Source organism: Xiphias gladius, chromosome 15 (assembly GCF_016859285.1).
Source record: "Xiphias gladius isolate SHS-SW01 ecotype Sanya breed wild chromosome 15, ASM1685928v1, whole genome shotgun sequence".
In the NCBI taxonomy this organism is placed as follows: Eukaryota; Metazoa; Chordata; class Actinopteri; order Istiophoriformes; family Xiphiidae; genus Xiphias; species Xiphias gladius.
The window spans coordinates 17,069,517-17,084,099 of record NC_053414.1 but is presented as its reverse complement, the minus strand read 5'-3'; the positions used below and the strand labels follow the sequence as shown (position 1 = coordinate 17,084,099).

General features: G+C 43.8%; 1 protein-coding gene across 1 annotated transcript in view; it reads left to right on the top strand.

Annotated features, from left to right (window-relative positions):
• Positions 1–476: 476 nt before the first annotated feature.
• The window catches only part of klf3 (Kruppel-like factor 3 (basic)), a 15,761-nt gene continuing 1,654 nt past the window's right edge, over positions 477–14,583 (top strand). The window contains exons 1-4 of the mRNA XM_040147071.1: positions 477–805; positions 9,525–9,585; positions 10,062–10,605; positions 11,610–11,757. Of these exons, the coding sequence (XP_040003005.1) occupies positions 9,544–9,585; positions 10,062–10,605; positions 11,610–11,757 (734 nt within the window). The 5' untranslated portion in view covers positions 477–805; positions 9,525–9,543. The remainder of the gene's footprint in view (positions 806–9,524; positions 9,586–10,061; positions 10,606–11,609; positions 11,758–14,583) is intronic.

Genomic DNA, 14,583 nt, shown 5'->3' with positions numbered 1-14,583 from the left:
TTATCACTGATAGCTAATAACAGATTTATAACGCTTTTTTAAGAAGATGTATTAATCAGGAACAGAGCCAGTAATCACAGCTCATAAACCCTCAGTAAATTGTGCTTTATCAGAAAGTGGTGGACCATCTATTAAACACATCATAGCCTGGACCTTAGTAACACACGGCGGCTGTTGTTAAGGATAAGGACTGTAATGATTTGAAAATTCCCACTTGTTTGTCTCCTCCAAACTTGAAATGAAAATTGCAACACACGCGCACACACACCCTCCCCCCTACCCACCCACACGCACACACACACACACACACACACACACACACACAGACATCCAACCACCCACGCACACAGACACACGCGCGCGCACACACACACACACACACACAAACTGGACCACCCCGCCCTGGTCCCGCCCAGCGGCCAGACCCGGTGGAGAACAGACAGCGGATCATGTGACAGAAGCAGTTTCTACACGACAAAAACGGAGAGAGAGAGAGAGAGCGAGACAGAGTAACACACACACACACAGAGGGAGAGAGAGATACAGAGAGGGGTTTCGTAACTTAGGGAAGTTTTGTGAAGCCATCGATCGCTGGATCGTCTTGTTTTTCCCGAGCCAGATGTCAGTGACACAGCGGAGGGCTGACCGTCGCCTGCGTCACTCTTTCAGCGGAGTTTGACGATTTTCGTTTTGTTTTTTTTTTGTTTTTTGTTTTCTCGCCGAGAGGGAGCCGCTGCCGCTCAGCAAGGCAGCTGCGAAACCACCGTCTCTCCCGCAGGAATAGACTGTCTACTCCACCTGAGAAGTAAGTCTTTGACACCGCGGTCCGCCTCCGATGCTCCTGCGGGGGGACTCGACACTGTGTCCGAGCCGTCTCCCCTGGGGCGACCCCGGCACTCTGTTCCCGTCTCCCCGCGGATGTGCTGTGGTTAAAGCCTGCAAGTGCTGCGGGGTCGCTGGGAAGTTGGATGTGCTGGCAGATATGTTGTATGAGATGGGAGGGAGAAGAAGCCCATAAATTCGGAGTTGCGGCTTCAGTGAAATGAGCTCAAGCTGCTTGTGTGTGATTTCGTGTCTGGTTAATTAATTAGTTAATGACTCCAAGTCGTTTTTTTATTACAGTGCTTTAATGTGTGTGTGTGTGTGTGTGTGTTAAGTGTGTCAGAGGACTCTTTTCGCACATTTCATGTTGTAAAAATGAAGAATATCGGGGTCATCTTTTAAAAATTGTATTGACCCGATCTTAACATTGGCCTTTAACTGATGTATGCAGAGACACTGCTATATTTAGCCTTTAAAGCCTCACACACACACACACACACACACACGCACACACAGACACACACACACATATATATACATGTATATATATATATATATATATATTATCGTTTATAAGTGGTCTAGTACGGGTTTACGAGGGAGGAAAAGAGACTGTAGAGCTGGCTCTTCTGTTTTCTCTCTGTTACTGACATTTAATAACCTGTAACCTCTTGATGTGCGATTTTAATCTGTTTAAAATTGTCAAGATGTAGATATTTTATTATACAATATGAAAAATTAGGGTGTGAATAATGTATTGCTTACCAAATTTTTGCTTATTCGCTTCATGTTTAGTCTATGAAATGTCAGAAAATAGTTAAAAATGCCCAAAACAAGTAGTGAGAGCCCAAGGTGAGTTCTTTGCATGTCTTATTTTGTCCAAAATGTAGAGATATTCAATGTAAAATAATATAAATATGACTACTAAGAATTATAAAAATGATATAAATTTTAGTGTAGAAGCTGGAACCAGGGAGTATTTGCCTTTTTCGATAGACCATCAGAGGATTTGTTGATTGGCAAAAGTGTTGCCAGTTTTCTGTAATTTGACTCATGGATTGACTGACTAATTGTTTCCGCTGTAAATCAGTGTAGACAGGCCGTCAGTAAAGACTGGGTCTGATGCAGGATCAAGCCGTGGTGTGAGAGTGAGAGACGACCCTCAGTGCCGCTGCACGGTGTCAGAGCTGAGTGCAGTGGAATACGCAGAGAGGAGTACATTTGACAGGTGTGTGTGTGTGTGTGTGTGAGAGAGAGAGAGAGAGAGGAAGAGAGAGGGTGTGAAAGATTCAAACACTCAGTCACACCTGAGCTTCTCTGTCTATCCTCTCATTTCCCTACATCCTTTGCAACACACGTCTCTTTCTCTCTCTGTGTGTTTCTCTGTCTCTGTCTCTCCCTGTTTCCTGTGCTTTGTTTCAAGGCTGAGGCTTGCGTCACACATTCCACTTGGCATATGAAGCCCTTATCCTGTTTAGAGCCTGGAGTGAGAGAGAAAGAGGGCGAAAGAAGGGAGGAGAGAGGGATGTGGATGTGGGGGGTGGAGGGTGGAATGAGGGCGATCTCTCACTCTGTCCCTCTCTCTGCCTCTCTGTCTTACTTTATACCTTTCCCCTCACTCTAGAAAAAGTTTTTAAAGAAGAAAAAGATGAGATGACCTCTCTTTTTTTCTTTTTTTAAAATTGTTATTTATTTGTCTCTCATTAGGGCAGTACACACCTACACACATGCAAGCCACAAATACCCCACCCACCTCTACACCTCTCTTCCTGAATCAACATGCTGATGTTATCTGGTGGAACAAAATGCGCACGATAGTCCACACACACACACACGCACGCTCAGACACGCACACACTCACACACACACGCACACGCACACACACACACACACACACAAACACATAGACGCATACGCTGCTCAAAGGGCATGTCCTAGAGAACATTAGGGCTAAACATTAAACTCCTGGATGCTGAAGAGTTGGTGATTCTCTATTAGAAGTTAAGGAAATAAGGACACTGAGGTCCACAGACAGCCATAAACCTAAAAAGCTGTAACTCGTTACACAACTTCACATGCGTGCCAGCACACACATGCACTCAGACAGTCATGTAAATGCACACACACACTCTTGTGCAGTGTGTCTGTTACTGCTCTTAAACCACCGGATTGAGCCACTGTGACAGTGTAGCTCTTTCTTACCGCCTCCCCTCTCCCCATGTTTGAGGTTCATTGAAGTTTTGTCATATTTTGGTTGAAACCCACTTCGTTTTCTTCCCCATTTCTGTCTCTGCCTTGTTCTTTCCACTTCCATTTTGACATAGTTTGGTCAGAGCGGCTGTTTTCTTTGCCCTTTCTCTCCTTCCATTCCCCCCTCTGTCCTCTCATTCTTTGGGTAGGGAGGTGCAGTGTGTGTGTGTGTGTGTGTGTGTGTGTGTGTGTGTGTGTGTGTGCGTGTGTGTGTGTGTCGGGGGGGGGGGGCGTCAGGCAGGAAACCGCAGGCCCCCTGCAGCAGCACCCCCCATTTGGTTTTGCTCTCCTCCTCCTCCTCCTCCTTCTCTTTTTTACACCCCCCGACCCATCACGCAGTGTGGAAATAATAACAGTCAGACTAAACTCTGAGGGCTTCCGCTTCTCTCTCTCCCTCTCTTTTTCTCTCTGGCAGCCTCTCTCGTTCTCTCCTCCGTCCTTGGTTGTCTGGAAACCCTCAAAACTCTGCTCTCTGACAAGTTCAGCTTGAGGTGTGTGTACGTGTACGTGTGTGTGTGTGTGTGTGTGTGTGTGTGTGTGTGTGTGTGTGTGTGTGTCTTTGTCGGTGTTTGAGCCTTATGTCAACTCTGGTATGATGTGTGTATCCATGTGTGGATATGCGTGTGTGATGATGGATCCTGTTTCCTCTCCCCTGCTGATGGCCCCCTCTGGCTTCCCCCCGAGGTCTTCAGGTCTGCAGCCCCACAGTCTGGTGGAGAGGAGCAGAGAAGGACTACATGCCTGTATGTGTGTGTGTGTGTGTGTGTGTGTGTGTGTGCATGTTTGGGGGCGTAAAAGGATGGGAGGAGTGGGCTAGGCAGCTTGGATGAGGGAATAGAAAGCCAAAATAAGAGGATAGGGGGCTTCAGCAGGAGCCTTAAAGGGAGAGGAGTCAAAGTCAGAGCATGTGAGGTGTTATTAGGGGGGTTCAGGAGTACAAAGTGAGGTAAGGGGTTGAAATAAGGAAGTAGGGAGGTACACTTGGGGGTAAGAGCTTGAAAGAAGGAGTAAATTGGAATGGGTCGAGGGCAACAAAAGGAGTGTGGAGTGATGAGAAACTTCACTGGAAGCTCAGAAAAAGGAAAAGTTAAATGCCAGAATATTAGCTCGCCATCTCGATGAGTCATGTAATTGGGATCTAAAATTAAGTTACGATTAATTTAAATTAAGACTAACCAGTTCATTCCCTAAGGGGTGTAAGTAGGTAAGAGGATGTGAGTCAAGCTAAAATATGTACAAGAAGTTCTACTCTGTAAGCTCTGATGTGTGTCAATGTTTGAGTGATTCAGACAATTTGCGATCATTATAACAGTCATGGTGTATGACTGCACAGGACTGACATGAAACTAACAACGTAAAAGAGGTGATAGAAAGAGAAAAGTAAGAGTCAAGAGCAGGGAACTTAAGGCTGTAAGCGTGTGTCTGCATGTGTGTCTATTGCGGCGTGTTCTTGGACAAAGCTGTTGTCTGGAGGTTTCTGGTCTCTCTGGTGATCTCATCTTCTCCAGCCTGTTGCCATTAGAGTATGTGTGCGTGCGTGTGTGTGTGTGTGTGTGTGTCTGTGTGTTTCTGTGTGTGTGTGTGTGTGGGTGTGTGTGTTTGTGTGTGTGTGCGCAGCCCCATGTGTGTCTATGTATGTTTAAGCATGTGTGCGTGTCTGTAATAATTTAGTCCTTTAGTGATTTAGTGTGTGTATTCTGTTGAGCTAGCAGAAACTTGGTGTGCCGCTGTGAGTGTGTATAAGTACGTGTGTGTGTGTGTGTGTGTGTGCATGTGTGTGTGCGTGTGTGTGTGTGTGTGTGTGTGTGTGTGTGTGTGTGTGTGTGTGTGTGTGTGGTTGAGTCGGTAGCCAGGGACTCCAAGCCACAATATTTTCCCCCTCAGTCATGTTGTTTTATATCATTCACAGAGCGGGAGAGAAAAAGAGTGCGGGGTGGTGCGTGGTTAAGATAAATACAGTAGTAAAGATGTGAGTGATTGCTGAGGAGCGAGTGAAGAGGAGGTGTAGAAGAAGATCTGGAGTCCAAGGGTGGACAGAGAGAGGGGTGTAGGAAGTGTTTGCTGAGTGGGTTGGGGTTGAGCACACAGTAGCTGTAGTGACATAGAGGGACAATATTTGCACACCACACTTGATATGCACAAACACACACCCACATGTAGTGCACAGGGAAAAATACTCCTCAACAACCCAGGTAGGGCTACTTATTTACCAAATAGGTGCAGTGCACACCGGTGCCTTCACTTCACAGTATGTACAGTATTCCCGCAGAGTTTCAGCTATAAACTTGAAAATGCTCTGATGAAGCAGAGTTGCAACAGTCGTCTGATCTCTATCTCATGTAAAGAGTTTGTTGTCCATCCGGGGATCAGTTGACGCTCTACAATATTGATTGTGAGAGATAATCAGTGCAACTAGCGCTGCCACTCACGATTATTTTGACGAACCAACATTTCAAAGCAGCACATTTCAATTTTCTGTCACATAAGTAAAAAAAAGGAGCAAATTGTCACAAATAGGAAGCTTCAACTAGGGAATATAGTTCTGATAGTTCTGCTTGAAAAAGGATGAATCAATCAATGATCGGATTGATTTTCTGTCGGGCGACTAATTGATTAATTGACTCATCATTGCAGCTCTAAGTGCAACGCAGATTTAGACACAAATCAACAAGCTCCAGCTGCAGATTGTCTTTTATATCCTGAGGCCTTATGCTTTGTGGAGTTGTACTGAAGAAGATACTGCCCAGCTAAATAAAATTTTATTTCCTGCGATTGTCTAAATCTTCTGCGCCTCATTGTATTTATTCTTTTATGATGCACCCCAAGGGAAAGTTTGACTTTTTCACAAGGCCGGTCTCCCCACTCACCATCCTGTTGTCACATGCTGCCTGATAACTCTCCTCTGTTCATTTCCCTGTGTGGTGAAACCCAACCACCTGGCAAACACCTCCACGCAGATTAAAACAAACAGCATTAATTACTTGCTGCTGATATTATGTGAATCAGATCTCTGTCACTATTACCCCAAATTGCTGTGTGTTTACTCAAACCAATGACAGGCACATTTAGCCCACTAAACTATGAGTAGCATGTCTTTGTGTCTCAGACTACATAAATCAACTCTACCTTCTTGTGAGTGGGCCAGTGATGGGAAATACCGCATGACAGGTGAACTCTGAAAGGAATAGTATGTGCCTGTAACTGCTTGTGACTGCTTGTGTTCTTAGACACAGGCAACTGTAAATCTTCCTCCAGTTCAGCCCAGCCCTGCAGTGACAGACTCATCTGCATTTATTGTATTTCAGAGTTTAGAGGAGGTCCTGAGTCACTCAAGTCTGAGTCTACAAATGTGTATTTGTGTTTGATGGGAACTGTTGTTGTTGTTGTTTTAGATGAACAGCACCTTGTATAACTGGCTTGTCAGTAACTCATAAACTCGCAAAGTCATGTGTTTTTGTTTATCAGGTTACGGCTTTTCCAAAAGGGGAAATGTCTGGTCATTTCCAGATCAGTTCTACATCTTTGGCAACCTGTACTGACTATAGGAAACCAAATGAATAACAGCAGCAGTGTAAGAAATGTTGACGTCGCCACCTACAGGCAAAGAAAGGTATTGCCCGCAGGTAGCACAATTTTAAAAAATCCAGTAGCTTTTACTTTCCTTGCCTCTAGATGACGCTCATCGTCTACATTTGCAGGTCAAAACTACTTTTTTTGCTAATAGGTGGCACAAGATGAGAAATGATTTGTCGATGACACCATTAGTTGACTGCCAACAATTTTGGTAATCGATTCATCCTTTAAGCCCTTTATCAAGAAAAGATGTCAAATGTAAAAATTGCTTTTTACAATTTTCTCTGTTTTTATATCACTGTAATCTTAATATCATAGTAACATATCTACAAGTCCCCATATTTACATGTAGCATTTATATGTAGTACACAGACGTTTAATAAATGGTTTATAACAGCTATAAAGACATTTTAATGTACAGTATTCTTACTTTCCCGGTAAAGACAACTGGGTTTTACTATGTTGTCGTTCATTATCTGTTTATACACCAGCGTCCACTTATGGTTGTTAGGAAGAGTTATGGTTGCTGACAAATACATTAATAAACACTTCTACTTCCAGCTACATTAAAATGTAGCTCTAAGCTACATTTTATATAATGTACATTTTTATATACTGCTTATAAATGCTGAATAGGGGGACTTAAAGTGTTACCCACTAGATTTGGGTTTTGGAATGTGGGTCAAACAGAACAAGTATCTGAAGAAGTGACCTTGCACTTTGGACATATTTCACCATTTTCTGACATTTGTACACTAAGAGATTAATCAAAAAATAATCAACAGAATAATTGATAACAAAATTGATCATTAGTTGCAGCCTTACATGTCGGACTGGAACCTCAGGTTGAAAGCTGTGACATTGAATTATGTTGTGTGGGCCTGATTTCTAGTGTTTTCCATCAATGACACTGTCTCCTCGCTTGCAAATCTGAATAGATGTGAGTCAAAGATGTGTCTCTTGCAGAAGTCCTACTCTCTTAATACAAGTTCTGTACCTCACTGCATTACTGATGCAGAAGCAGAGGGGAATTTTTTAAATATAAACAAAGGATGGAGGCAGGGATTGGGGATTTCCACGATGGCCACTGATTTCTGTAGGGAAAATACCTGTACATTGCACTTACACTGTGCTCTGAGAAGCTGATAAGTTTCTTCTTTTGTCCTTTTCCTGTTTCACGCTCTGTTTGTGCTTAATACCTGCTCCTATTGTCACCTCTGTGTGTGGATCACAACCGCAATAGAACAACTACTTAACCTTCAGTTGAACTACAATATAATATAAACCGGATTAGAAAACACACTCTCAAAGACATATGCACACACACACACACACACACACACACACACACACACACACACACACACACACACAGTCCCCACCTTCCTGCAGTCTCTTTGTTTCTTTGGAGCCGGCCGAAGGGTGAGGCTTTAGTCGTCATGTTCACACCCTTCCTGACCCAGCAAGCAAGCATCCTGCTCTCCTATTGGTGTGCTCCCCATCTGGACTGTGTGTGTCTGTGTGTTTGTGTGCATGTTTGTAAGTGTGTGTGTGTGTGTGTGTGTGTGTGTGTGTGCTAGGGTGTGACGGCCTGTGTTCTTGCCCATTTGTTAATAATTAAAGGCTAACTTGTCTCCAGACTGTGGACTTTAATCAGGTCACACACACACACACACAGACTCCCTTAGGGTACATTCTTTGACAGTTCATTTTGTCTCAATGCTCCAGTGATCACATGCACACACACAATCACGCTCATAAACATACTCATTTAGGCGCAAACACAGAGTCATTGCAGCTGCACCTGGTTATTCAAAGTGAAGGTAACTGGAACCACCTTTGAAATCTCACACGCTTTTGATCCAAACACTTGACAGCATGTCCTGTGTGTGTGTTTGCTTAACTGAGATTTTTGAGGTGTCACCAGTCTTTGACGGTGGGCAGTTTCTAGCCACATCACACCTGGAACTGGCTGTGTTCTCGTAAAACAACCCGCTGTAAAGTTGTCTGTTGCATTGTTTAAAAGTGTCAGCCATTTTCAGACGACACCCCTGCTGTTAAGTGGTGTTTGCGCGGCCTGAGAAAATGTCAGACGGACAAGCTTTGTTTGTTGACATGACAGACAGATTGGCAGTGTGAGAAATAAGAGCTTCTGGTGGGGATGGTGAAAGTAGAGAGGAGCAGAAGACGCGTAGAACCTGAAAGAAAGAAATATTTTTATGACCATTGTCTAACATGATTTTACTAGATGTGAGGTTGAGTGTGCTCAAACACACACAAACACACACTTCAGACACTTTTCAGTCACCTATACTTAACTACAGACCCTTGTCTAGCCTTTCCCTCTACTTTAGATGATTTAATTTTCATCACTTCACAAGCTGTTTGTGTGTGCGTGCACTCAGCAAGAGCAGTGTCTAGTTGAGGCCCCCTTGTCGTGTTACAGATGTTTAGAAGTCTCACCAAAGAGACGTTTCTCCTCTGAACTTCTCAGATGACTTAATTCAAACTACTTTTTTGAAGCCCAAACACGTAAAACTATGCCGCAAAACTGCTTTTTTCTTTTTTTCTTTGCTTTTGACATTATCACGCCCCCCCCTCGATTTATCTTGTGACCATTATGTTGGAGTACTTCTAAATTGTTGTACTGGCAAAGGATCTGACCTGATACTGGTCTCCACCTTGAACCATACTAAAGAGAAAAGTAAATGAAATGATTAATGACTCTTAAAAGTGTGAGTTCAGCCTGTGTTGTTTTGTATTAACTATGTGTATTAATGTCTGTGTCTCTCTCTCTGTGTGTGTGTGTGTGTGTGTGTGTGTGTGTGTGTGTGTGTGTGTGTGTGTGTGTGTGTGTGGGTGTGTTTTTTATTTTGTAGGAGCCTGGCCTGTGCAGCCATGCTGATGTATGATTACCCTCTGAAGACAGACATGGAGACGGTAAGCCACGTGTGTTTGTGTAAATGTAGCTTTGGGTGCTTGTGTGTGTTTTTGAAAGCTCCCATCATGCCTCGACATGTTTTTGATGCCATACAGTATCTCTGACCTACACAAACACACATGCACACACCTGTTCACAAACTCCTGCTACGTGTCTAGACAGAGTGGTTCCCACATTCCAGCTCTTCCTGGACAAACAGGCTCCTGAACAGTGGACATTTGCATACAATGGGTACACACACTGCCAGGCAGCAGGCTAATGAACACATACACAAACGCTCTGTACTTTGAGACGTAACAGTTATCTACTCTCAAACAGAAATGGGCTTAAAATTTTTTGGCTGGCTGTAGTTGTTTGTGTGGCAGAAACATGTTTTCCCTGTTATTGAATCTACAACGGAAATTTTTAACTCTGCTCTTTTGTCCTCCTTCACTGCTTCCTTCTTCTGTATCCTCTCTTTCTCTCTCCCTCACAGTCATTCTACTCTTCGTTAGTGAAAACCCCGGAGCCATACAGAGTGATCTTCCCCCATCCCGCCCCCCTCTACCACACACACATGCACACCTTCACCCATTCCCACACCCCCAACAACCCCACACACACCCAGCTGGAGCCAGTGGACCTGTCCCTCAGCAAGCGCTCCTCCTCCAGCTCATCTTCCTCCTCTCCTCCCTGCTCCTCCGCCTCCTCCCCGGCCTCTTCGCGCAGCTCCCCGCCTTCGCCTTACAGCACGGCGAGCCGCGCCTCCCCACGCTGCTCCCCTCCGCACTCCCAGCTGCGCTCCTCGCCCTCCCACGCTGTCCCGCCGCCTACTCCCTCACTTCCTTACCCCACCATGGTGGCTCCTCTCATCAGCTCGGGCTCCGGGGTCATCCAGGGGTCAGGGGTCATGGTGTCTCCCGTCATGGTGCCTCTGTCTGTCCTCTACTCCTCGCCTCTCCACCTGCACCAGCCGATAATGGTGAGCCCACCCATCGCCTGTGACAACGAACATCATCGAAGCAGGGAGCACAAGACAGGTGAGATCTCATTTATTGTTTTACCCAGTTCAATTTCTACTCCTGTTCAATTTAGATCCAGTTGATTTAAGCTTTACTAACATGAAATACAGTATATGTCGCTAAATTATTGTGAATGAAACAAACAACAATCATTAAGTTACAAAAAAAACCTCAAATCAAGCGTAATGAAGCAGAACAATGACAACATAACAGCAACAATTTAAAAAAACGGGAAATAAGTAGGGCATCAAAACTATAAGACACCACTTTACAAGGAAAGTGCTCCAATCTTTATTCTTAAACATACATACAGTATATGTTTTGCTGAAAATGAGGAAGTGCTTTTCATTTCCTCTGTTCTTAGAATAACAGTTTCGGACAATTCTTTTTTCGTGGGGAAGCCATTTTTTTTTTTTTTTCTGTTTCCAGTGTTCAACCAGAGGTCACTGAGAAAGTCGGATACAATTGGAGAAGGACAAAATGCATACATAACTATCAGATACATTTTGTCACAATGTTTGCTTGGAGTCCCCATCTGCAAAAGACCTTCTTTTTAATTAGATAAAATGAAAAAAATGTATTTATTTATGTGCAGGACTGACAATCTCCAGCCATGCTAGCAGCTCTGTGAGGCTGTACTGCTGTACACAGTAGTGCTTTGAGAGTCCTTTGAGCTACATGCTGAATGGTAACATCCTTAACCAAGCTTTTGGTCAAATTACAGGTCTGCCCCAATTTCCATCGCAACCATCCTATAGTTGTTGAGATATTTCACTCTGGACTAAAGTGGTGGACTGTCCAACATTGTCATCTTTACAGCCTCATCGTTAGCATAGCTAATAAAAAGATATTTTACATCTGAGGGAAAAGTAATAGATGTTATCATTCAATACAAACTTAAAAGAAAAAAACCTTAAATTTCTGACCTGTGGCCTGGCAAATTTAATCTTAATTTTATGTAGAAGATATTACCAGAATGTTAATGTGAATAAATCCATACTGACCAGCTCACATCTACCCAGGTCACTCTGCGAAGCCCCTGGAGCTGCGAGGCGACGCCCACGACTTGCACAAGCCAATCAAAACAGAGCCTTGCCCTGAGCTCGCTCATGACCCTCACAGCACCCACGAGATGAAATCCTCGGTCATCAGGCTACCACACGAATACGAGTGAGTAACACACCAACACACTCATACAGAATTTGAGAGCAGCAAAAGTCAAACGTGTTTCACTGTCTGCTGCGGCGCTTCCCCTTTAACTTTATATGGAAGTGTTGGTCAGAGACTTATTTTCGACAGGATCCATATCTGTTCCTATTGTGATGTTTTTTTTTAAAGGCAGGTGCAGCCCCAAGACTAGGGCTGGGTATTGGTTAAAATTTTTTGATACCAGGATTTAGGTCCTGATACCAAAACAGTCATTTTTTGATCCCATTGTGCAATGGTTCTCAAACTGTGGGGCGGGCAAAGCTAGGGGGGGAAATGTGGAGTTAATTAAATGAACCCAGTTCATGGAGGAACAATAACCAATAAACAGTGCTCAACAAGAGTTATTCAGACAGCAAAGCCACATGTACCGTACAAAATGGACAGGTTTTCGACAGGGAAGAAAAGAAAAACAGTTGACACTCATCAAGCATACAAATTAGTCAAATCCAAAGAATGACGCAGCTCATCCTGCTCTCCGGTGTACTGTTATTGTTGCTGGTTGTTTTTTAATGTCCGCATAAGTGCACAATAATAACTTCTCAGTTTACCGCATTTAGTGTTGCTGCTTTGTCTCCAGTGTGATCACTAGTAGTGTTATCGGTCACTCAGGGAGCAGGGAGGCATAAGTATAAAAATATAAACTATGTGTGTGTAAAACACCATACACTTTCTGTTGGCTCCCTGCCGTCTCCTATACAATAAATGCGAGAATGCCCAGACGTGCTAAGGTTTGATACCCAGCCCTTTTCGACGATCGGTCTTTATTCAGAAGAAGACACCTTTTTACTGATAATTTCACTGTGTTGAGAAATTCATGAGATAGTCTCTACACGCTCTGTCATCTCTCTCTCTTTTTTTCTTTTTCCTGTGGTAGGAATGTGGGCGAGCACACGTTCACTTTAAAAGACACACAGATATAAGTTTCTAATTTACAGAGATAACACAGGACCAGTAGCACAACAACTGTTGTGAACAACACAGGAATACACCGTTTTACACACTGACTGTACTGTATGGTGGGGTGTGTCAGATTCCTTAATTTCTCTGTGGCATCTTGTATTCTCTTATTTCCAGTCTTGTCTGCACTTCTTGCTGGAGCTCTTTACCAGATCTCCAGTTCACCTTCGCACAAGCTCATATCAGCCATCTCGTTCCCGTCACCTCTTCCATTCCTCCTCCCATCTCTGCTTTCTTTCTCCTCCTTCTTTCGCTAGACGCTTCCTGTAATTTTTAGCACTCATTGTCTGGCATCTCCCATTCCTTCTTGCCCTCCCCTCCCCTCCCCTCCCCTCCTCTCCTCCCTTCCTGTTCCTCCTCTCCTTCCTCCACCTCCTCCTCATCTCCCGTCTTTCGTCTGTTTTGTCCCTAAGTGCTCCATCTCCCAAAGAAATAAAAGCAGCTCATTTATAGATGTAGTAGTCAGGGAACATTGCCAGTTACCTCTGTCTTGTGTAAACCCCCCCCCCCCCCCACACACACACACACACAAATTTTTCGCCGTTGTCACCATGCCGACTGTGAAATAATTGGACCCTTAAGAAAAAAGAGTGGGTGTGTCTTTACTTGTCATCACCTCTCCTCTCAAAACCCACTCGCACATGAACAATGTTGATATACTGTAGGTATATAGGTAAATAGGTCAGTGTGTATAATAATGACGGGTTGGACTATTTGTGTGTTTGTGTGTGTGTGTGTGTGTGTGTGTGTGTGTGTGTCTGTTCTTTCGTGGGGGATTTTCTGCACATTCCTTTACGCAGAACTGATCTGTAAGGGATTCATATTTCAACACTTGACACCTGCTCTCAACTGCCTCTTACACTCATCCGCACGCATGTTAACACGCACGCACGCACACACACACACTTTAACGATGAATCTTTAAGTGCGGAAAAGACAATTCCTTGTTTTCTTTTTTGACTGTAAAAAACTTGAAAATGTCACTTTCCTACTCTATTCTCTTCTCTCCTATTCGTATGTATCCTCTGCTGTTATTGTTTGGCGAACTTTTATGTTATTCTTGTGTACAGAATAGCTTTATTTACCACACAAAATATTCACACACACACACACACACACACACACACACACACACACACACACACACACACACACACACAAATTTTTCGCCGTTGTCACCATGCCGACTGTGAAATAATTGGACCCTTAAGAAAAAAGAGTGGGTGTGTCTTTACTTGTCATCACCTCTCCTCTCAAAACCCACTCGCACATGAACAATGTTGATATACTGTAGGTATATAGGTAAATAGGTCAGTGTGTATAATAATGACGGGTTGGACTATTTGTGTGTTTGTGTGTGTGTGTGTGTGTGTGTGTGTGTGTGTCTGTTCTTTCGTGGGGGATTTTCTGCACATTCCTTTACGCAGAACTGATCTGTAAGGGATTCATATTTCAACACTTGACACCTGCTCTCAACTGCCTCTTACGCTCATCCGCACGCATGTTAACACGCACGCACACACACACACACACACTTTAACGATGAATCTTTAAGTGCGGCAAAGACAATTCCTTGTTTTCTTTTTTGACTGTAAAAAACTTGAAAATGTCACTTTCCTACTCTATTCTCTTCTCTCCTATTCGTATGTATCCTCTGCTGTTATTGTTTGGCGAACTTTTATGTTATTCTTGTGTACAGAATAGCTTTATTTACCACACAAAATATTCACACACACACACACACACACACACACACACACACACACACACACACACACACACACACACACACACACACACACACACACACAATTCAGAGTGTTTGAAACC